Source organism: Zymoseptoria tritici, chromosome 3, assembly GCF_000219625.1.
Source record: "Zymoseptoria tritici IPO323 chromosome 3, whole genome shotgun sequence".
In the NCBI taxonomy this organism is placed as follows: domain Eukaryota; kingdom Fungi; phylum Ascomycota; class Dothideomycetes; order Mycosphaerellales; family Mycosphaerellaceae; genus Zymoseptoria; species Zymoseptoria tritici.
This window is the reverse complement of record NC_018216.1, coordinates 2,102,764-2,126,042: the sequence shown is the minus strand read 5'-3', so window position 1 is coordinate 2,126,042 and position 23,279 is coordinate 2,102,764. Positions and strand designations below refer to the sequence as shown.

The window sequence follows — 23,279 nt, the reverse complement described above, 5'->3', positions numbered from 1 at the left end:
CTCTCGTGGAGCCCGTCGAACGCAAGAAACGTCTCACGAAGGCATTGCGCTCCTCTGTCAGCGATTGTTACACCAATAACGGACGGCAAGCCTCGTGCTCCATGTTGTGACCCGACTGGCCATTCGACGGACAGCGCACGCGGCACTTCACCAATCGATTCCGCTGTTACCCAAAAGCATGGCATTGCCCAATTTCCCGAAGCACGCTCTTCCCAGTGACAGAGCGGAGCGGCTGGCAATGTACGTCTTGCTCTCGACGACCGCCCACTCGAGAAGTTTCTGGCTGACCGTTGCACAGATGGCAGTGTCTCGTGGACAGATCGACCACCGAGGAGCGCAATGAAGTCCTTCGGATGATATTAAAGCGAAATGATATACTACCGACGCTGCCCATGGAGCTCATCATCGAGCTACTGGATCATTTGCCCTTCTTTGAGTCTTTCAGGCTGCAGCGAGTATGCAGAAGCTGGAGGGCGACTTTCTCCCAAGAAGCCGTGGTCAGAGCATCGTTGATCGCATGGGAATCTCATAGCCCATCTGACAGCGCGCGAGGTCCAAACTATTTGACGTCTCAGACCAATGCAGCGAAACTACGACATGTCAAGGCGATGAGGTGTGGCCGCCCTTTCTCTCAGGCTTCTTACACCGAACTCAATGTGTTCCGCGACAGCTTTCGAGGTCAGACTATCAAGGATGATCCGCCGCAGCTGAAAGGTACGCGACTGGCTTTTATCCGCAGACCGCAGCAGGGATGCAACAGTGTTGTACTTCGCGACCTTACGACCGGCCACGCAACGACACTGTACGGGGATGCACGCGAGACCATCATGAATATTGCTCTGTCCTCGACGTTGATTGCATTTACAAGTCACTCTGGCAAGCTGTATACGCAGGACTTCACGTCCGGCTCTCCGGTTCGCAAGAGTGTTCGTCTGCCTTCCGCGACTATCATGGCTCTGCATGCTGATCATGGCGTTGTTGGCGTCATGTTGAAGGAATCGGGAACGGATTATCAGTACTCGGTGAGGATACTGGAAATTGACAGCCGAATAGCATGGACCGCCTGATCTGACGTGATCCGTAGGTGGCAATATACGAGTTTTCGACAGGTTCCTTACTGGCATTGAACAACCTCCATCCGACGCTCTTATCACCTCACACGCCAAGTCTCTTCTTGGGATCATTTTGTATCTCATCGCTCTTGATGGTCGACGCCAACGACAAAATTGTCGATACTTTTGACTACATGTTCCACATGGGTGAGTCGCCGGACGTTCATCTTGAGCACACCAGATACTCTTTCGACGGCGAGCGACTACATAACTCGGTGTCAACATTCGGCGGCGGTCGATGCGCCGTCGATCTCTCGATGCCGATTTCCCAGCCTTCTGGCTTCAAAGACACCTACACTTTGACGCTCGTCACCAACAAACTCCAAACCCATCGTATTGTGGAAACCACTGAGCCTGCTTGGCCCGCGAACGTTGAGGCGCTCTCGCTGACGCCCTGGAAAGAGATTCGAGGCTTCATTGTACGATTCAACTGTAAAAGTACGAAGCTGGCGTTCTATGAAGGATATGATGATCCCAAGGCCAACGACGTCTTCAGAGACTTCTGGCACTTGAAGAGCATTCATCATGTTTGGAAAGACATGCACTTTCACCGCGTCACGCCTCCGGACCACGCACATCTCATCACCATCAATCCGGAACACGAGTCGGCGCGAGGCCAGGGCCGTGGGTAAGCATTGCACTCCTTGCGCTGGAGACTGCCCGCACTAACAAGGCTTAGCTATCTACTGAGCTGGCTAGACATGCCGGAGGAAGCCTCCAGCGACATCGATCATGACATCGCACTGTGCGTCAACGACACATTCATCGTCGCGTGCTTGAGATCCGGCCCGATAATGCGCATCCGGGTAATGAACTTTGACGAGGATCTGCAAATAGCGGGCGCAATAGGGACGGCCTACTCTGCCACTGACCGAACATTGGCAGCCTTATCGGATCTGCCATTTCTGAGTCGTGGCGACGTGCCCCTTGAGCGCGTGGCGCGTAAGTATCTCAACGACCAGTAGGTATGAACGAATTGTTGCTACGTTCAGTTCGACAGGCCTGGAAGTTCGTCACGCATCACCTCCATGGCTCCGCTCGAACTGCAACACGCAACCTAGACTCGGACGGCATAGCTTGTGCGGCCAAGATCGGGGTGCGATCATTCTGCTGCTTCAGCTCTGTAGCAGATACACACGTCCTCCTCAAACTATCTCTGCGTTCTCCAGCGCGGACAGCACCCCGCGCCACCGAGATTCGACATCTGCGGTGCAGTTTGAACGGCATCAAGGAGGGACCTCAAAACAACCCTGCCAACTTTTATGCCACAGGATACAGGGATTCGATTCCTGCAACGACAATGACGTGGGTCGTGCTACGAACAAAACGATCACCTCCAACAATCTCATGATTTTACGACACTTCTCTCGTTTCTTGGACAACAATCGATAGCCACGAGGCAATAGCAAAACTGCTAACAATCCACTCTCAACCACAGTCACCACGGCGTCCTACTTCGGAAAAATGGCGGAGGATATGGGCAAGGCCTGGAAGGGACAAGGCGGTACACTCATCGCCATCTCCAACTGCTGCAGCAAGAGAGCTGACAAGTCATGGATTCCAGGTGGACTCCAGTCGGCCGCATCCAGCGTTGGGGACATGCTGGCTTCTGAGACCAAGTCCAGCGGCCAGAAGAAGAACGATGCTGCTTCCACTTCTTTGAACGAGATGGCGAATGGTAGGACGATCCTGTTGTTGATGGTGGATCAGACAGTCGGACTAACAAAAGAGCAGGCAGCAAGAAGAGTGGTGCGACTGTCGAAGGAACAAGCATCAAAGCGGATGAGCAGTATGCCAATCAGCAAACAGGAAGTGCCGACCACTTGGGCATGGGCTATCGAAAGGCCTCTGGGAGCGAAGAATGAACCAGAGCATAGCAAATAGCCAGAGCTCGTTTGCCTTGGACTGGTTTCCCATTCATTGTGACATTCTCCCTCATCTGTGAACCCACTCCGCCTTCTTCTTCTCCGCAAACGCCTTCATACCAATCTTCTGGTCCTCACTGCCAAACAACCCATGGAACACCCTCCTCTCAAACTCCACACCTTCTCTAATCCCCAAATCCTGACTCTTGTTCACCACCTCCTTGCACGCCTTGACCGCAATCTTCGAGTAACTCGCAATCTTCTCCGCCGTATCCAACGCTCCGTCCACGCACTCCTGCGGCGTCGCAAACACCCTCGCCGCCAACCCCCAGTCAAACGCCTCCCGTCCACTGAAATTCTTTCCCGTCAATATCAGCTCCATCGCCCGACTCTTGCCAATCGCAGCCGTCAACCGCTGCGAACCTCCCGCTCCGGGTATCACCCCCAGCTTGATCTCCGGCTGTCCGAAGTTCGCCTTTTCACTGCAATATAGCACGTCGCACATCATCGCCAGCTCGCAACCCCCGCCCAGCGCGTGTCCGTTGACGGCGGAGATGACGGGTTTCTTGATCGTATTGGGGATCTCGGACCAGGACTCGATAAAGTCGGCGCCGTAGGAGTCGGCGAAGTTTTTGGTCGACATCTCTTTGATGTCGGCTCCTGCGGCGAAGGCTTTCTCGGAGCCCGTGAGTACCATGGCGCCGATGGAGGGGTCGGCGTCGAAGGACTTCATGGCGGAGTTGAGTTCGAGGATGAGGGGCGTGAAGAGGGCGTTGAGGGCTTTCGGGCGGTGGAGTTCAACTGGGGAGGTGTTAGGGAGCGGTGCGTCCAGAGACCGATCTGAGAGAATGCTCACCGAGTCCGACTCCGGGTCGTGGTGTTGAGACTTTGATGTGTTCGTACGTCTTCTCGGCCGCGCTGGAGTATTGTACTCGTAGTGGCAGCGCGAACTTGCCGAACTGTGTGGCACATGGCCGGAGTCTTGATGCCAACATTGTGAGTAAGCTGATCACAAGAGTATTACCTGTGGTTGCTTGTGTATGGACGTTGTTGTAGGAGGAAATCCAATGCTGTACCTGCAAGAAGCTGTTAAGCCAAAGGTGAGCTTCGTTTCCCTCGGCTGAATGCGAGATCCGCTGCCATTGCAACCTCGTAGACAGATGAACGATCACACTGCAGCTCTTTCTGCTTCTTACAACATATCGACGAAGGCTTTGGTCAGGCAAAATCTCAAGCGATCGTTCTGAATGCACATCGCCGAAGGTGGGAACGTATAATAACAAAAGGCGATTCACAAAGGTCAATGGACGCCTGCGATTGTACCACAAAGTACGCAGCAGGGAGCTGTTGACAGGATGCGACCTCCCTTGTCCTTTCCTTCTTCAACAACAGCCTGCTATGCGGTCTCCGGATCGTACCAATCTCCAATACTTCCGGCTTTCCTTGCCAGAACATCGCTCAAGCTCTTCCAAAGCACCAACTGATGAGATACTCGCAAGGCTCGGGTGACATCAAGTCCAACCTGAATCCTGGCCGGCTCCTTCGTCGAACCTTGGGCGGATGATCGACGGGCACATCTCTAGACCGACGACTTCCCATCGACGGTGCTGCGATCAGGATGATGGCCTCAGCATTCTCCGCTCAGATGCCGACATCTCGCGGACGTGGCCTTCCATGACACTTGGCTTCTTCGAAGGTAACGTAGCAAAGCGGCCAGCATCGCGCGCGAGAGCTGCCTGACAAGAGATATGCATGGCTCGGCACCGCGAGAGCGGCATGTACTGGAGACAAATCCTATGCTCGGTCCATGTCTCCACGAACTTTCCTTCGGGAGACTAATCCCGACGGACTATATTGCTTCAGTAGGCAATAGAGCGGAGGAGGTGCGAGCACAGAGTTCGAAGGATGCATACCACATCCGTCATCAAGGCTCTTTACGACGGGTCGTGTGCGACGGCGCATAGATATTTGACTACGTTTTCTGCTCTCGTTCCAGTCCTCGTTCCACGCCATATCCAATTCCCTTCCACTCACTACAGCTACAATCATGAAAGCTTTTTCGATTCTCTCGTCACTGCTCACCCTCGCTTCAGCGAACATCCTCCAGGGCCGACAAGCGGACGACCAATTCAGCGTTCCCACTCAATTCGGAGCTATCGGAGGAAACGGTTCAGGGCTGATCACAAATACCGGCTCAGGCACAACGACAAAAAACATTGACCAGCTGTTCGAGGCTGCCGGCCGACAAGCAAACGTCTCGTCGCCTGTGACATTTGACCTGTCGTCATCGAACGGGAACCGGGATAACACGACCGGCTGGACATGGCGCGTAAACATCACCGACGTGGCCATCCCGGAGAGCTATTACCCTGGCACGAACCAGTCCCTGCGAGCGGTGAACGAGCAGTGGGAGCTGCAGTGGTCTGCAGGCGGAAGTCTGAGCTCTCTACTCAAGGAGCAATCCGGATTCGACACCAACTCATCGGCGTGCCTGAAAGCCACCAGATACCGCATGCCTGCCAACGTTACACGCAAATACTCGGCATCCGACAACGGGAACTGTTCGGCCGTGCTGGGTGATGCATGTGCTCAGCGGCTGCGGTCTGTATCTTGCGACGACAGCTTTGTGAGGATTGCGAACTCGGACGACTGCGCGAGTACCTTGGGTGTTGGCAAAGAATATTCGTACACGCAATGTCAGTCACATATCTTGATTTCCCAGACGTTGAAGGACGAGGATTAGCTGACGAACACAGATCCCGGATTGAACTCTTCCATACAGTCGGGCGACACGTTCTTCTACGCGACCGGACCAGCTTCGCCAGCTGCCAATGCGACCGAGCTGTATCAGGATGCCGAAACGAGTTTGGACATCTTGGTCGTAAATCTCTTCCGAGAAGGAAACGGCAGCCCGAACGCTATTCTCTGTCAGGTGGTGGATCCGTCCGCTTCCAGTGCTGCTGCACTTCTCTTGGCTAGAAGTGCGTTTTTGGCGGTCTCTCTGGCTTCGGTCTGCGTTATGATGATCGTCTGAACGTGGTAGATTCGAAGAGATCATACTCAGACCCGTCACACATGCTTGGCATGGAGGACAAGCACGGAGGCTCTCTGCGTGGCAGGCAGATGTAAACGATGCTCTCAATAGAACTGAGCATCTGTTGAATCCGAATGAATGTGCCGCCACTGTTTACGCCGTGCTCGGACTGCCGTCGAATGGATCGCTGCGCCGTGATTGGATTGTGTTGCACAGTAACAGTATCTTCCGCTGTCAGTCGGAGCTTGAAGTGAATTCAATCCTTTTTCCGTGAGTTGTTTCGACAATACCTCCGTGTTTCCGCTCAAACTGCAACATCCAAGCCAACCGAGCGATACCCGTACGGTGAAAGTTGCGCGAATGTGTGCATTAGGATCGTTGCTCTCAAGGTCTTGTCGGCGGCATGTCTCTACGCTGTCGTGTGACATGCACCGCACGAGGTGGTGCTAATTGATTTGAAGTGAAGTGTTGCAGTTTGAGCGGAAGCACGCAAAGCACGGAGGTACTTCTGTCAAGTCTGCCTGAGGCTTTCCGGGATGGTCCGCCAATCCTCAGCCACTTCCGCGGATTCTAGCCGCATTCAACGATGCAGGGGCTCAACGCCCGCGTGGAAATGTGGCGCGCGCAAAAGTCAAGGACGATCTTATGCGGCCACCTATTCGCCTTTCTCGCAAACACCACCCGCCCATACCCACGGAGCGCCTTCTCTGCCTGCCTCCGACTGCCATATCGCCGTCGTCAGGTCCTGTTTCTCACGCTGGTCCAGACTTCGCAACGTTCAGCATGGACGCTCCCGAACCTGAAACGCCATTCGGCGCGGTCTCTGCGCAGACGACCCGCTTTCAAAGAGTATGCGGACACATTTGAGGGCATTGCGCGGAGCGAGGGCGAAGCAATGAGAGACACGGAGCGCATAGCTAATCGCCCCCGCAGATCTATCAATCCTACCTCGACAAGTCCACACCCTACGTTACCTACCGATGGATAGGCACGGCCACGATCTTCGTCATGTTCGCGTTACGGATAGTGATGGCGCAGGGCTGGTACATTGGTATGCAAGAGATGCTGGAGAGACACCACCTGGAAGAGTCGCGAGAACACAGGACAGGACAAAGCTGACAGGTCATTTCAACAGTCGCCTACGCCCTAGGCATCTACCTCCTCAACCTCTTCCTCGCCTTCATCTCCCCGAAATTCGACCCTTCGCTCGACGCCGACACCGACATGGAAGACGGCGTGCCCGCAGGCCAGTCCTCGCTCCCGACCAAGAACGACCAGGAATTCAAGCCCTTCGTGCGCCGACTGCCCGAGTTCAAGTTCTGGCACTCGGCGACGCGCGCCGTGACGCTGTCGTTCCTGTGCAGCTGGAGTGAGATTTTCAACCTCCCGGTGTTCTGGCCGGTGTTGGTGGTGTATTGGTTGATCTTGGTGTTCTTGACAATGAGGAGGCAGATCCAGAGTATGATCAAGTACAGGTGAGGATATCAGAAGGCGCATGTGGGAGAATGTTGGCTACAGAGAGCTAACGGATAACACAGATACGTGCCATGGGACTTTGGAAAGGCCAAGTACGATAGCTCGAAGTAAATAGCGGGACGAGTTTGGAGCATTTGGAGCATGTGCGATAGAGCTTCTTGTAATATCATCCCAGCATGGAAGCGAAAGGAGGCAAGCATTTGTCTGTAGCAATGCATGTGCAAGCCGTTGCGACATCGACTCATATTCCCATACTCGACCGCTGGTGTGGTCGGTATACAACAGATCTCGCAGAGGGACCCATTTTAAAGCGAGACCAGAAGGATGAACGAGCTACGACCTGACTCCGTCCAGGACTTTCGTGCTGGTCGACGGCTCATATTCTCTGTTCTCTGGACCCCGGGCTCATACGGTAATCTTGTCTACAGCGAAGCGGTTCTGATCGCTTACAATACATTCTGATCAGTTCATCGTGAACTCGTGTTCAAGCAATACGTTGTCGACCGGTTCCAATCGCCCACAGCGGCGAGCACCGCGAGGACAAAGCAGCGTCGAGGGGATTGCCCTTTCGCGCCCGAACAACATCTCTCGTTCGCCCGATTTTCGTCGGCCATATCATTCAACTACCACGATCATCAACGGTACCGCTCCGGCCGAGCTGCCCCAGTATGGCAGGGAAGTGCCTCACAGCAAGTGAAGTCGACCACGCATTGATCTCCCGGGCTGTGATTGGTCAAATTCTGACGGACCGCTGATCCATCTCCCAGACTTTCCCCCAGAAACTCTCCTTCTCTCCTTCAACGACACACATTGCACCACGATGACCACTGATAGGCTGAGATCTCATCCATGCCGAAGTGCAATGACCCTGACCTTCGCGCGTCGGCATCTCAACGATGGCGGGGCAGCGCGTCGGCCGTGGGGTACTGATGTTTTTCTTGGTGGGCTCCGGGCAAAATGGTCATGGTTGCGATCTCACCGAATTGCCCAGCGGTACAGCTATCGACACCTGTCGCACGCAGCGAGAACGTGTCCGCTGACGGAAAGATACCCAATCGGTTTCTAGGGCCAATCGAAGGACCCAGAGGTATAGCTCGTGCCTGTCCCTCAGGTCTTCCGGGTCTCTTTTATTTCTCTTCCTCTTCCTCTTTCCCTCCTCTCGCGTGCCCACCTCTATAACCTTCCGTAGAGCTCACGAGCTCAACAACTTGTCGTCACATTTCAACATGGCGTCCTTTGTCTCTTCTCTCGCGCTGGACGACTTCAAGAATCAGCTCAGCCTCGCGTCCGTATGCGGCATCGTGTTCCTCCTCGCCTGGTTCATCCTCTTCTTCACCGAACTCAGCGTGGTCAAGAAAGCCTCCAACGCTGTCCACCTCCTCGGCCAATTCGCTTACTCCTGCTTCCTCAAGCCACACACCGGTGACGGCACTGGCAATCAGCAAGATGCATTGGAGAGCTTCTACAAATCACAGGCATCCATCTACGATGCCACTCGATCAAAGTTGCTGCAAGGCAGAGAGGACATGCTTGCTCTTGTAGCATCTCAGGTCAAACACAGAGTCGAGTCAAGCCAAATCTCCCACAAGCCAATCTGGGTGGACATTGGTGGCGGCACTGGCTGGAACATCGAACAGATGGGTGAGCACATCCACGTGCCTTCGTTCTTCCACGCCGTTTATCTCGTCGATTTGAGCTCCTCACTCTGCGAAGTGGCTCGCAAGCGTTTCGAGCGCTTGGGCTGGAAGAACGTCCACGTCATCTGCCAGGACGCCAGGACTTTCCGCCTCGCCGATTACGAGGCTGGCATTGGAGGAGAGAAGCGAGAGTTCAGCATTGGTCGCTCAGCATACGACGAGGACGCACGTGACAGTGTCGGAGCGGACGTCCTCACCATGTCTTACAGCTTGAGCATGATTCCCGAATTCCACCCAGCGATTGACAGCGTTTCCAACCTTTTGGCACCAGATGGTGTGGTCGGTGTGGTCGACTTCTATGTCCAGAACGAGATCGAGTTCAACGGCCGCAACTACATTGGCGGTAGCATCAATCGACACTGCATGTGGATCAGCCGTGTTTTCTGGAGGACGTGGTTCGAGCTTGACCGCGTTAATCTGGATTCCGCCCGCCGCGACTACATCGAGTATAAGTTCGGAACCATCATCAGCACCAACCGTAGATGCCATATTTTCGGCTTCCGCATCCCGTACTACATCTTTGTTGGCTGCACCAGGAACACCGTCAATCCGATGCACCAGTTGGCTTCCGTCGACGCTGCAGCTACCGAATCTCCATTTATCAGCGCTCTTGACGTCCACGCAAAAAGCCTCACCACCCGTCGCCGAAGCTCCAGCTCCGACCGACGCACAAGCAAAGCACACGACACCGCGGTGATCAATCTGGCCGCCAGCTTGCCTCTCCCAGCCGCCTACTACCAGAACAACAAGACCCGCATCTACTACGACGACACTCTGCAAAAGCACCGCCAATTCGGCGATGAGTATATCTATGCGTTCACCTGGGAGGACGACCGCATGGACTCTCGTCTGCTCAAGATCAACTCCGACGATGTCATCCTGGCTATTACCAGCGCTGGTGACAACATCCTCAGCTATGCTCTTCAACGGCCAAAGCGTATCCACGCCGTCGATCTCAATCCTAACCAGAACCATCTGCTTGAGCTCAAAGTCGCCGCATTCCGCAGTCTCGAATACCAAGATTTCTGGAAGATGTTCGGAGAGGGCAAGCACGAGAACTTTCAGAAGCTGCTCCTCGAGCGTCTCTCTCCCCACCTCTCATCCCACGCCTTCGACTACTGGCTTAACGTCGGACCATCCACTTTCAGTTCTGCTGGGAAAGGCCTCTACTTTACTGGTGGCAGTCGCCATGCTCTTCAACTCGTGCAATGGCTCGGCAAGCTTCTCGGTATCCGCAAAGACATGCAAAATCTCGGTGAGGTGCAGACTTTGGCTGAGCAACGTGAGATCTGGACAAAGCGTGTGCGTCGCGTGCTTCTATCCCAACTCCTGGCATACTTCGTGGTGGGATCTGAGCGCTTCTTGTGGAAGGCACTCGGCGTTCCCGGTGAGCAGCGGGCGATGATCGAAGAGGACTTTAAGCGTCAACTTGATCGTGGTGATGCTGTTAAGGCTGATGCCTCTGGCGAGAAGAGCGGCGAAGGTAGACCTGGACAAGTCGGCGCCGTTCGCAGTGGACAGGCCATCTGGAACTATGGCGTGCAGACGCTCGACCCAGTCGCCAACGAGACTTTGCTGAGTGAGGATAACCACTACTACCTCCTCTGTCTGCTCGGTGAGTACACTTCCACCTCCACATCTGAATTCAAAACTAACATAACCTCAACAGGCCACTACACCCGCCGCTGCCACCCCACGTACCTCACCCCCAAATCGCACATCAAACTCTCCGCGCCAACCGCGCTCGACAATCTCCGCATCCACACCGACGAACTCGCCGAAGTTTTCGCCCGCATGCAGCCTGAAGCCCTGACCATCGCGGTGCTTATGGACAGCATGGACTGGTTCACGCCCGGCGGCACCGAGGCGTCCGCTCAATGCAAAGCCGTCAACCGCGCGCTCAAGCTCGGCGGAAGAGTTCTCATTCGCTCCGCTGGCTTGAGTCCGTGGTATATGGCTGTGTTTGAGGAGTGTGGGTTTTCGCCGAAGAGGGTCGCTGCGAGGATTCCTCCCGGGACGTGTACGGATCGGGTCAATATGTATGCTTCGACTTGGATTTGCACGAAGGTTAAGAGCTGTGTGGCATGAAGGGGCGATATGATGAGGATGGCGATATGGAAGGTGATACCACTGGTGGAGATTTGAGCGTGCCTCCGAAGGGATTGGCGGAATTATAAAGAGTCAGATATATACTCATACGAAATGTTTGCTATGAAGTGGTGCATTGCCAACAGCTGACACTTTGAAAGTGAAATGGACTGGGCCAAAATCCGGCCTCTGTCATTCATGGACCACTGCATCCCGACTACGATTGGAAGAATAGAACCGATGGCAGCCAAGAACTGATTTGGAATACTATTCCTGGCCGCGCTTTCAATGATCCCGGCACGCCTGCGGGCGGGATCATTCTCCACTGGACGATGACTGTTCTATATATCACGGCGACGGCTTCATACGAGCACATCCTGGACGCCATTGGGTTGGCGGGAAATACACTCTTTCACAGTCACCTATCCGTCAGACGTAAGCACTGCAGCCACATGGACGAAAGTCTGGGTTATGTTCATCGCAGCATCCGACTTGCAATTCACGTTCAAGGGGAGCGAGCATTCATTACCCGAAGTGAATTGAGGAATTTGTGTCCAGTGTCGAGACTCTTTAAGACTCTCCACCTTGTCCTCGCTCGATGTTCTTCGAACGACGTATACTGTTATGTCCAGGCTGCCCAACGTCGATACGGACAAGTCAGGAGGCTCCTTCGCAAGCAAAGATTCAGCCATGATGGCTGCATCCCGTGAGCAATGCGAGTTCGGAAAGGGTGTTCAGCGCGCCGAGAAGAAGTATCTTCGCCTTGGACTGCGCTACCATCTCCTCCCAGCAGAAGCGAGTTCGGATAGAGATCTCGATCAAGCACAGAACAACTCCCGAATGGCATTCACAGCCACCTCCTACTACCCACCAATCGTGTCCAACCTCGTCGATCTGCGCAAGGGAGTGGAGATTTCCGACTGTGACGGACAGTTCATCTTTGGACCGACCTGGACGAATCGACTTGCCAGCGTCAATCGCCAGCTCCAGTCCCTGCAAAAGGAGGTGCGAAGATTCGAAGCCACTGCTAATCAGACGAAGTTCGGGCAGTCGTGGTTAGCGGAGTATGACGGCGATCTCGACAGTCCGCTCAAAGACTCGCTCAAGGCTCTCGGACATGGAGTGCTGCCGATCGGAGTAGGGAGATGGTTTCGTGAGGACGTAGTGTTCTCGGAGTGGATCAAAAGCCTTCCCCTCGTCCAAGACTGGCTGGATCAAGTCCTTGCTCGGGACGATGATCAGGCTTTCGTGAAGGTTCTGATGTATGCCGATGTTGGCGAGCCGGACGACGAAGACCTTGGAGAGTCCGAATAGAACGCGAGCCGGAGGATCTGGCAGAGGGCAGTGGAAGGAAAAATTTACTTTGTCGTCTCCTCTAAAACGATGTCATACGACTAACCGCTTCACATTGTCTATCATCTCATCAGCAGTGTTGAGAAGGCCTGCATGGTATGTTCATGGTTCTCATTCGGGCCCTGATCTCCTTGATAAGTCAGGTAAGTAGGGAGGCACGAGAAATATTGGCTGGAATAGTGAAGGAGCAACATAGGGTGTCGTTCGATACATGTCGACGATATACCTGGAGTCCGAGAGGAAGGTAGTAAGGTAAAAGACAGAATAAAGAAACACATCGTGTCGAGAGTACACTCAATCGTTCTAAATCGCACGCATGGTCCGTGCTCAAAACTCCGTCCTCCAGCTCCATCTCGACTCACTCACTTCACCTCGTCATAATCCTCATATCGCAATATCTACGTCATGTGTGTCGAGATATAACGGCGTCAAGACGGCGCCATGGCAAGTGTGACAATGCTTCTCTCCTTCCCTCGCCGTGTCCGATTGCCTCGTGTTCCCGTCGCAACAATGTCGCAGTCTCAGCCTTTGAGCTATTCAGCAGTACTGGGAAAAGCACAGAGCTCGGATCCAAAGCCTGCACCGCCCACTCATAGACAGGAGAAACCGAGCCATCCTCCGCAGCCGTCGAATCCTGTACAGACGTCGAACCAACCGAGGACAAACGAGCAATCTGCTACCGACCGATACCGACCAAAAGCTGGAGGAGACAACGAAGCCCGCTATGTCCTGACCCTCCAGACCGATCGAGCACACCACGACCGCATGACAGCACTACGAGAAAAGTTTTTCCCTCCAGAACGAAACACAGTCCGCGCCCACTTGACGTTGTTCAATGCTTTACCCGAGAGCAAGCTGGACAGTTCCGTCGTACCATTGTTGAAAGAGGTAGCAGCCGAGATGGGCCCTTTCAAAATCCGCGTAAAGAGACCTTACAAAATGGCAGGTGGGTTTCTGGTGAATCTGTCCCCAAAAGATGGACCACCGCCCATGAACAAACTGGTGGACAGGCTGCGAAATACGTGGAAAGAGGAAGGATTCCTGTCAGATCAGGATGCAGCGAAGCGGTCTGTGCATTATACACTTATGAACAAGGTCACGGACAAGCAAAAGGTGGATGAGGCGTATGCCGAATTCACGAGTACCTGGAATGGTGATGAGGGCATCGTGGATGGATTGGAGCTGTGGAAATATGCCAAGGGGAGGTGGTACTGGGCCCAGAGATTCGATTTTACCGGGGCGCCGTACATTGATAAGAGGCCCTCGCACGTCGGCTATGAAAGGGTCTAGGTCTGCCGAGAAATTTCGCTTCATGCCGACCCATGAACCGATTTCAGATTGGAGACGTTTCGTCGAGCAGCGAATCGTGCGAGACTCGGCCTGGACCCAGCTATATTTGCGCTAAACAAGTTTGGGCCTTTCCGCAGAGCCAAACGCGATCCGGGGGCGACATCCTGCGAGATTGGGGCGCCATCAGGGCCTGGTCACCCTTGGCAGCATGGCATCCGTCAAATGAACGCAAGATCGAACTTGCCATCGTCTGTCCGCTGTGGTGAGTGTACGTACAGCTGCCCGAGATGCACAGGACTTTCTCCAGAGATCAATACCACTCGCGAAGAGCTTGACTGTCGTCTTGCTAAATGCGTACGATGTTATGGCTTCCGAGCCAAGACAGAGGAAGTGACGGAGACGGAGCATTACATATGTCTTGAAACCTGGCATACCACGGCAGAGGAAACGACTGAATGAGAGCGTAATGGAAGCAGTTGGCCGGGCAAATGAGTACGGTAGCATTCAAACTCTCCTCGTGTTCGCCATGTTGAGACAACCCCTCAAGCTCGCGCACATGATACTCCTGAGACCTGCATTCTCTGTTGTTCCGTGTCCCGTCAAGCCGCATCCTCAACATGAGCTAGAACCGCGTCTGTCGCCAATGTTCCAATCCCGTTGCACCGTCTCAATCTCGAGCTTAAATACGAGAATTGCCATTGTACCCATGCATCGAGCCAACGCGAATCTGATACAGCTCACTCGCCAGACCCTCCAGCTGCGTGGCAATGGCCGGGTCCTGGTCTTGGTACACACTCGCCAGGTATGTGGCCGCGTGCACGCCAGTGTCGTCATGCTGAGAGAGCTTCCGATCCACAATCAGCTTGTGGTCGACCATGCTGATGAGAATCCCCTGCGACTGCAAGCAGCGTGTGGCCCAGTCCTGGATGGTGGAGTGGTGGGAGCCGAGGAGCATGTGGGCCATGCAGAGCCAGTGGGCAAGATCACGGAGACCACGACGAGGCAGACCTCGTGTGAAGACCTTGTCATCGTAGCTCTCATCGAGTCTCTTCCACAGCTTCTCTGCTTGTGTCACCAGATGTTTCGCCGGCGCCTTGACCGGATTGACCGGACTGGCACGAAGGAACTCATTGGCTGTCTTGAACAAGCCCATGCGGTGTTTGCGTTGCTGGCCGGACGTCTTGCTCTCCGCCACGCACAAGCGACACCTGCATTTGAAATCCCACGACCGCTGCAGAGTCTTCTGGAACTGCTCGTGATCATCGTTCGCTTCGACATAAGTGTGGAGGATTTCCTCGTCTTTGGCGATGTCCTTCGTGGCGCGGATGATCATGAAGTCGCCAATGAACGAGCGGTGAGCATTGCCGATGCAATCGTGGTTGGCGAAAGAAGCGGTGATCCAGACTCCAGTCGCAGTATCCGATGCCTCTTCCTTTTCTTCGGGTCGTGTTCCAATCGCAGTGGCCATTTCTGGACAGCCAAAGCCGTTGATCTCAAGAGCAGCTTGCACTTGAAAAGTGTCCACGGGGACCACTCCGTCCACCAGCTTGATTTTGCTCTGCGGTGTGTATCCTCCTCCGTCATTGAGTTCGGAGAAGAGTGCGGCTTGGTTCGGATTGTGCAAGAGCTTGTTCACGACGGAGATGAGGCGAGTGGTATGTGTGCCCGTCGACATTGTGTCGCGGTTCATGTTGACGATGAGACCCGATTTACCGACCTCTTCGTCTTTGAACGCCACAGCGAAGGCTTTCTCGCACAGCACCAGTTCACCGGCTTTGATCGGCTCCGTGGCAAAAAGTCCATTGCCACCGGTCTTGCTTTGCTTCTTGATGACTTTCAGGTCGTAATCCGCGTAATCAAGTCGACGCTGCTTGCGCTGCTTCACAGTCTTAATCATCTCTTCGAAGTTGTAGGTGCCCGTCTCTTGCTCTTCCAAGCGGCGCCCCGTACGGACGAGTTCGCGTATGGCATCAGCATCGTATGGCATGCACTCTAGTACTTTCTCGAATTCGCTCTTGGCGAGCTGAAACTTGCGCAGGTGATACGCAGCACATCCAGCGCGGTAGAACGCTTTGGCGTTGTTCTTGCTCTTCTCGAATTCCTGATTATGACCGCCGCCAGTCATGACCACAGCCTTCTGCGCGTCCTCTAGTCCAACTTCGAACCGACTGAGGCTGATGTGAGCGATGGCCCGGTTGCGCAACAGATCCTTCTTGGTCGTCATCTGCTGAATGTCGCTCCCCGTCACTTTCAAACCATTTGAGTATGCGTTCACTGCGCCGCGAAAGTCCTTCATCTTGAATGCTTCGTTGCCCTTCGCCTTCCATTGCTCTGCCGAGTCGTCCTCACGCAGCTCTCTCAATTTTGGCTGCAGACCCAGCGGCACACGCGCATCATCTTCCGACATCTTCACCAAGTCTGAGGGGTGATCCACACGAACTTGCACGCCGCCATCACCAGTCACCTTGTAGTACGGCTCCTTGACAGCAAACACAGCGCCTCGTGGCAGCACCTCGGTTGACTTCAGCGACTTCTCGAAGTTGTACACTGACAGGCGATCCACTTCCCCGACCTGGTCTTCAACGCAGTTCTGCACTGCTTGAAATCGAAGCGGTAAACCGAAGGTCTTGACGAATAGAACTCTGCCACGATGGTGTGTTTCCAAGCGCAGCTCGTCGATGGTGATAGGCTTCAGCTGCGCCACCGGAAGGATGCAAGGTGAGTATGCGTAGCCCACAATCGTTGTTCGGATGATCCCCTGAGGCTTTGCAAGCTCCTGGGCAAGCTCCCACTCAGCTTGCTCGCTGAACTGGTCTTGAAGGTCGGCACGAGAGGGCTTGTTTTGGGCGACTTGGCCTCGTCGTGCGTTCGCCGAACGATGAAGCGCCTTTTGTCGGTTGAGAAGGTTGATGAGCTTCTGCGCATCCGCTTCGATAGACGGTGGAGCGGCCATGATTGCACGATGGCGCGCAGGCGTGATGGTGGTCTTTCAAAGTTGAAGCTGAAGATGGAATTGAGAGGCGAAATTTTAAACTGTGTGGTAGAAGGAGATGAGAAACAAACGAAGAGCATGCACCAGCCAAGTCGCCGTTTGCACATGTCCTGCACCTTTCCGTCACTACCGAGATGTGTCACATGCACGCGGGCGTTTTACGGAGCGGTCCGCCATTGAGAAAGCAAGTGAAGCGAAGTGAAGCGATGTGAAGCAAAGTGAAGTGAGAGACTCTTGCACAGCCTGGAAATCCAGGGAAACACAGGGATCAGACAGTACAGACATTGTCCCTGCCGGAAGAAATGAGCCTTGCTCGACGCAAATTATGCTCGTCGTGAAGCACACAGTGGCGAATCGGCGGATCCTGTCGCTCCGACATGTTCGCGCGTGACGAGATGAAGACCTTGGAAGTGAGGAGCAACAAGGCTCCATTATCATCTGTACCAGGCACCATTGGCGTCGAGCTGTGAGGCCATTCCTTCCGCCTCAATCTCAAAGCCGCCTCGTTCGCTTCTTTGCCGGACTGCCCATGCCAGGCATCGACATGCTCTCATCCTTCACAGCCCCGAAACTCTCCTGCGGCGCAAACATAGTCTTCGCGCTCGTCTTCTTCTTCGCAGGACTGCTCAAGCCCAGCATCTCACCGGCGTTGCCATTCTTGCTGCCAAAGTCTAGCTTAGGCGGAAGGCTCTTCATGCTCGGAAGACCAGCCGCCGTGGCATTGGACTTGGCAGCAGCGCCAGACCGCTTCTTCGGTGGCGAGGCTATAAGAGAGTTCTCTTTCCCAACAGGAGCGATAGACGCGGAGAGAGAGGTCTGAGAGGTCGGCGTGGGCGCACGAAGTTTCGATGGAGCTGTCGTCGTGGTCTTGCGTCGACTGACAGGCCCCTTGCTAGCTGCAGCTTCTTGTGGTTTGGGCTCGGCAGGAGCAACGACGTCCGGCCCGATAGGATCGAGGTGAAGGAGAGAATTCGCCGCGCCCTTCAGCTTAGCTGGAGTTGCAATGCGCGAGCTGCGTTTCTGGACTCGAGGCTTAGGCTTGGGCTCTGCCGGAAGAGAAGCAACCTCAGCTTCACTGGACTTAGCAGCAGCAGCGGATGACGCAGTCGTGCGAGGAGGCTTCAGACGTCGGAGACGAGGTTTGCTGGGCGTGTCGGCCGGTGCAGGAGCAGTCGGCACACCAACCATCTCCGTGTCAACGCCATCTTCATTGCCAAGCTCGTCGCTGAGAACAGAGATCTCAGGCTCGTTGGCACCTTCTTGAAAAGCGACAAGCGTCTCGGACCATTTGACAGTCCTCCGGCCTGGCGGATGCTCGATGTCCATTTCAACATCTACGGTATCGGCCTTGCCCATCAGTCCTTCTGCGGCCATGCTCCTCAAGCGCATAGGAGGCAGCACGGCACCGCTCTTGTTCTTCCTTGTGTTAGTCCTGGTAGTCAGAGCGAGTTCCTGTGCCTCCGACTTCTTCAGCACCACACCGTCGGTAGCGCCACGAATCGAAATGCGGTTCGGTGCGGAATAGGCACTTGCTGGGAGAATTTGCGCTTGTTTCTTGACGCGGCCGCTCTTTCGGAAGGTCTTTCTTGTTGGCGAATGAAGAGCAAGCTCGTCCTCATCCAGATCGATGTGTTCCTTTTCGGGGCGAGATGACTCTGCTGCGTTGGCAGCAATGGACTGTTTCCTGGGAGATGGGCTGTTAGGATCCAGATCAGCAAGGACGTCACTCGGCACGACTCTGTCCTCCGGGCTTGCGAGGGCTTCTCGGACTGAGCCAGAGTCACGGCGATTTTCGATTGACTCGCGCTTAGCAGTCGTCGAGATATCCTTTGTTGTCTTGCTCTCAGCAGCACGGTGGAGGAACGCTTGGAGGAGAGCAGTATCATCCGATATACGAGGCTGCTTAGGCCTGCGCGGAGACATTTGTGGCTCCTCAGGAGGCGCTGAGGATGATCGTACGGGCATAGAGGCTGCTGCGTCATCGATCTCCATTGCCTGAGAGACAGGCGACTGGTTCGGTGTTTGCGATGCCGGTGCTCTGTAGGATGGCATCTTTATGGGCGTAAATGCGACCAGATGAGGACGGTCAGCCGATGGAAGAATGTTGCTCGGCTTCATCGGACTGGTCGATTGCCTCCTGGAAGATCTCCGTGGTGCGAGAAGAGGATGTCCGCCTGCAGTGCCAGCCACAGGACTGGCATATTTTCTCGTTGGCGATGCAGTTGCTGATTGCGAACTGCCTGTTGGGGTTTGTGTTGTCTCATCCGTGATGTCTGTGTTCTGGGGCTGTGGTGAATCTTCCTGAAATCCTGCATCTGCCGGAATCTGTGCTTTGAGATCTTCACTGACTGGCTGATCTTCGGTCTCGATATCTTCCCATTCGTCTTCGTGTTCGTCCTCATGCTCATTGTCGCCTGAGGTCTCCTCTGCTTCAGCATCATGCATGACTTCCTCCATGCCCATTGAAGTATTCTGCGAGTCGGAATCAGACTCCTGCACAGTCGCTTCGTCTGGAGCCTCGGCTGAGATCTCTTGCTCTAATTCAACCATCGTGCCAGGCTCAACGATTTTATCCTCTGAATTGGCAGTGACAGAAGCCACGATGGAATCGTTCTGCGCAGCGAAGTTGACGGGTAGCGTTCTACGCCGATTCGCGTTTGGAAGTCGCACTTGATTGATGGTCCTCCGCTGCCGACCTTTGACTGGGGAGACGAAGCCTTCGGGAAGAGCGCATTGCATTGCTGGTCTGAGAGCCGGCTTTTGCTCCGGCATCAGCGGCTCTGCGGCAACATCAGAAGGATACACAACCATCTCTGGCGTAGTCTGCTCCGTGTCGTGCGACGCGTCCACTGGGTAAGATGAGTCCTCGATTTGCGTGTCGGTCTCGGCCCGGCTTGCGGTCGTAGCCTCCTGCAATTGTGTTGAGACGGCTGCTGGCAAATTGTGAACGCTTGTGTCCACCACATCCTGCTCGTGTGTGTCCTCTCCGTCGACTTGAGCCAAGTGCATAAGCGTCGCATCCCACACCTCTTCCTCAGTCATGCTCTCGTCATCCCAGTTCTCGTCCTGGATTTGCGCCTCCGCTTCTTCACCATCCAGCTCCAACACTGTCCCATCCTCGTTCTCGATCTCGACTTTGAGAACCTCCGCTTCCTGCAATTCCTCCTCTACCTGCATATCCACCTCTCCAGCCATCGGCTCGCCCTCACCTTCGTCTCCCAACTCTACGAGGTCTTGCTCCACAGCGTTACTCCTCGTCACGATCCTCCTCTCTCTTGTGGGACTTCCTCGTCGCTCCCACCCACTGACTGTTGCCCCACCTTGAGCGTCTCTCATCTTCTTGACCGCCCTCATCGGACTCTGCTGTGCTGCGCCAAGTCCTCCAAACGCGAACATCGAGGAAGATGACGAGGCGAGTGTGCTTCCTAGACCAATCGCAGCCGACGATGCGCCGCCGCGTTTCCAGACTTTGCCGACTTTGACGCGCCGCCGGGAGAATGGCGACTGTGGTTTTCTTTCCCAGGCGCGTTGGACTTTCGCGACCGGCAGGTTGCTCGGGAGGAGATGCGCCGTATCAGTGGAGGACCATGTTGCGGCGAAAGATGAAGCAGCGTCGGATGTAGTTGATCCCTCGGGCATTGTGAATGCTGTGGCGGGCTGGGCCGGTGGTGCTGTTTCTGTTGATGTTGATGCCATACCTAAGGATGAATGGCTATTCATGCTCTGAGAAGAGTCGGGATCCATGTGAGAACAATGCGTAACGTGAATGTCCGTACGCGCAACGGAAGGGCGACAAGGGAATTGGGAGTTTGTGGTCGCGCGAGCGTCTAAACAAAAACAGACGCTAAGGCAACGGCGCTAAGACTATTCTAATTGGCCAGCCTTGGACTTCATTCACCTCATCCGAGTATCACAAGCCAGCAAACTGAACGTCTACTATCATTCCCGTACTACCCAAATCGACTGTTCAGTCCGCCATCATGGTCGTCGGCAAGACATCTCCGCAACAGCTCGCCCGCGCCGCGGCCACCACCTCCGCCTCTCCGAAACTTCCGCCCCTCCCCAAACTGCGAGTGCGCAAGCCCAATAGCTCCGATGCGAATCCTTGTGTGGCGGTGATGAGTTCAATGTTGGGTGCGTGAAGCCAATTGTTTGGACGAGCATAGCAAGAGACTGCTCGTGGAATTATGACAGGAGGCTGACGCTGGTATACAGGCTGCTGGGCATCTCAAGGCTACACAACAGCAGGATGCGCCACGATAGAACAGCAATTACGAGTGTGCATGGACGCAAGGGTACGTATAGCCGGCGCTTCAATGAGCTGAAGATTTTCGAAACACTTGCTGATGGAGAACTTGTACAGAAACCGGGAGCAGCAAAGAAGTCAACGATCAACCACCATCTCTCGAGATTCTACCCGCAAATCAAAGGACCGTTCAAGAGGAAGTAGAACCATAGATGAAGGAGGAAAGGACTCAAGCCGGGATGTAAAACAAGGAAGATCTACAATTCTCAGCTTCATGCGTTGAGGGTCGCGAAAAGGAGCATGAGTGAAAGATCGACATTCCCCGGCGTGGACTCATATCTGGCGATGTATTGGGTCGGATGGTCACACGCGAGGACCGCGCAGGAGAGGCGTTCACTGACAATGTACATTGGACGGGGTTATTGGCGTTACACGTACAGAGTTCCGTGGCGAGATCGTAGCTCTGCCGGAGAATGGCTGGAGTGCTTGCGCTGGTGTACAGTCTTTCTGGCTATGCGACAAAAGAGAGGGAAAGGACCAGCATACAGGACATGGCTTCTTTTGGGGTCCACATTCTACATGTGTGCATTCCGTGCCGTCTGGAAGACCCGGCTCAACCAGAACAGCATAAAAGCACCTCAGCCACGACTGGTATGTATTGCCGCAACACCTCGCTAAAAGACGACGTTTTCATCTCTCTCCCATAATCTCGTACCAGTTCATTAGTCTCTCACAGAATCGTACCAAATCCGAAAGTCTGCTTGATGCTCCTGACGTAGTACTCATCCCAGTTCCGTTTCGTGGGCTCCTCTTGTCCGACCGGAACGCCACTCCACTCCACCCTCATGACCGTAACGGCATCGACATCGTTTTGTTCAAACTTGATGTTCAACGTGCTGAAGTGATCCGCCGGCCACTGCGCGAGTCTCCACTTCTGCTCGATCGACTTCGGCTCTTCAAGCTTGGTGTACTCTCCTGAGACATTGCCACCAAAGATCTCGAATTTGCCCCCGACTTTCGCACCTTCGAAGAGCTTTGGGGCACCGCGTGTGAATGCGGCGATCCGTTGGGGGTCGGTAAAAGTTTGGTAGAGTTGATCGGCGGTGGTGCGGAATTCTTGGGTGTCGGAGAGGGATGTGACGTTCACTTTGCGGTCGGATGTGGTTGAAGTGGACGGAGCGGAGGTGGAAGCGGAGGACTTGTTGACCGAGGACGATTGAAGAGTACGGGGCGTGCTAAACCCAGATGATGGGTTGGATCCAGGAGCGTGCTGGATGTCTTTGCCGTGCTCGGTGATCAATGCTGGTCCAATCTTGCGGAGATGTTTCCGGAGTTGTGGTGTGATTTCCTTCCGGACGAGCTCCTTCGCGGGCTCCTTCTCCAGCGAGGATGAGTAGATCTCTACTTCGAACTGCAACAATTCGTCAGAGGCTGCTCCATTCACGGCAGAATTATGGTCTGAAACGTACCACGTACTCATCCTCCTCGGTGTCGTGAGCAACCTCGGGGATTGTTATCGTTCCACTGACGTCCTTCTTTCCCTCTGTCTCTTCCTCAACACCATCATCATTCTCTTGCTTCTCTTTCACGGGAATGCTTCCTGTCCATTCGAGTTGCAACCGTACGTCGAAGATTGTGATGACCTTGCCCTTTCGTTGCGAGACGTCCACGTCTCCATCCATGCTCAGCACCTTGCTGACCTCCACTTTGACACCATTGCTCTCCGCTTTCAAGCCGATCAGATCTTGCGACAGGAAGTCCTTCGTCCAGGCCGAGACATCCTTGTTGACCCAATGCCAGTTGTTTGGGTTGTGGAGGACCATGTTGGTTTCGAGTCGAGCGTAGGAATTTGAGCAGCTTCCGAATAGTCAGAACATGCGAGAATAATATTTGAATGCGGTTGATCAAATGTTTGGAGCGACTCGGCACCAGAGACAAATTCGCCGAGGGAAGCTCGTTCACAAGAGATCAAATGCAACTTTCTCCAGATTGTTGCTCCACTGATTGGGTAGAATGTAGCAAAGTTGGACTCACCTAATCCGTCTTGCGAGCTTGAGCAGTGGTAAGGTAAAGGAGGAAGATTGTCACAAGACAGCTAACACGGTGGTGTCGAGACATAGAAGCCT

The 23,279-nt window shown here is 54.4% G+C and overlaps 9 protein-coding genes across 9 annotated transcripts; 5 read left to right on the top strand and 4 right to left on the bottom strand.

Annotated features, from left to right (window-relative positions):
* Positions 1-12: 12 nt before the first annotated feature.
* Positions 13-2,416, top strand: MYCGRDRAFT_108679 (uncharacterized protein; the record flags this gene model as incomplete). The annotated part of the gene is made up of 5 exons (XM_003854315.1): positions 13-240; positions 299-1,022; positions 1,085-1,740; positions 1,792-2,054; positions 2,391-2,416. The coding sequence occupies 5 exons, from the start codon at positions 179-181 to the stop codon at positions 2,414-2,416; spliced, it is 1,731 nt and encodes a 576-aa protein (XP_003854363.1).
* Positions 2,417-3,047: 631 nt separating this feature from the next.
* MYCGRDRAFT_38857 (uncharacterized protein) lies at positions 3,048-3,972 on the bottom strand (the record flags this gene model as incomplete). The annotated part of the gene is made up of 2 exons (XM_003853854.1): positions 3,048-3,778; positions 3,834-3,972. The coding sequence occupies 2 exons, from the start codon at positions 3,970-3,972 to the stop codon at positions 3,048-3,050; spliced, it is 870 nt and encodes a 289-aa protein (XP_003853902.1).
* Positions 3,973-6,689: 2,717 nt separating this feature from the next.
* MYCGRDRAFT_70002 (uncharacterized protein) lies at positions 6,690-7,598 on the top strand (the record flags this gene model as incomplete). Its single annotated transcript, XM_003854316.1, has 4 exons — positions 6,690-6,860; positions 6,945-7,062; positions 7,147-7,486; positions 7,550-7,598. 4 exons carry the CDS (start codon positions 6,795-6,797, stop codon positions 7,596-7,598), a joined length of 573 nt encoding a protein of 190 aa, XP_003854364.1.
* A 1,115-nt stretch (positions 7,599-8,713) lies between these two features.
* On the top strand, positions 8,714-11,272 carry MYCGRDRAFT_39597 (uncharacterized protein; the record flags this gene model as incomplete). Its single annotated transcript, XM_003854317.1, has 3 exons — positions 8,714-10,607; positions 10,668-10,799; positions 10,854-11,272. The coding sequence occupies 3 exons, from the start codon at positions 8,714-8,716 to the stop codon at positions 11,270-11,272; spliced, it is 2,445 nt and encodes an 814-aa protein (XP_003854365.1).
* Positions 11,273-13,135: 1,863 nt separating this feature from the next.
* Positions 13,136-13,915, top strand: MYCGRDRAFT_38509 (uncharacterized protein; the record flags this gene model as incomplete). The annotated part of the gene is made up of 1 exon (XM_003854318.1): positions 13,136-13,915. One exon carries the CDS (start codon positions 13,136-13,138, stop codon positions 13,913-13,915), a length of 780 nt encoding a protein of 259 aa, XP_003854366.1.
* Positions 13,916-14,594: 679 nt separating this feature from the next.
* Positions 14,595-16,868, bottom strand: MYCGRDRAFT_39064 (uncharacterized protein; the record flags this gene model as incomplete). The annotated part of the gene is made up of 1 exon (XM_003853853.1): positions 14,595-16,868. One exon carries the CDS (start codon positions 16,866-16,868, stop codon positions 14,595-14,597), a length of 2,274 nt encoding a protein of 757 aa, XP_003853901.1.
* A 531-nt stretch (positions 16,869-17,399) lies between these two features.
* On the bottom strand, positions 17,400-20,683 carry MYCGRDRAFT_108675 (uncharacterized protein; the record flags this gene model as incomplete). The annotated part of the gene is made up of 1 exon (XM_003853852.1): positions 17,400-20,683. The coding sequence occupies one exon, from the start codon at positions 20,649-20,651 to the stop codon at positions 17,400-17,402; it is 3,252 nt and encodes a 1,083-aa protein (XP_003853900.1).
* Positions 20,684-20,956: 273 nt separating this feature from the next.
* Positions 20,957-21,351, top strand: MYCGRDRAFT_29515 (uncharacterized protein; the record flags this gene model as incomplete). Its single annotated transcript, XM_003854319.1, has 3 exons — positions 20,957-21,041; positions 21,123-21,202; positions 21,271-21,351. Coding segments are annotated over 3 exons (246 nt in total), but the record flags the coding sequence as incomplete, so codon positions are not given.
* Positions 21,352-21,883: 532 nt separating this feature from the next.
* Positions 21,884-23,225, bottom strand: MYCGRDRAFT_70000 (uncharacterized protein; the record flags this gene model as incomplete). The annotated part of the gene is made up of 3 exons (XM_003853851.1): positions 21,884-22,564; positions 22,623-23,010; positions 23,188-23,225. 2 exons carry the CDS (start codon positions 22,974-22,976, stop codon positions 21,884-21,886), a joined length of 1,035 nt encoding a protein of 344 aa, XP_003853899.1.
* Positions 23,226-23,279: the final 54 nt, after the last annotated feature.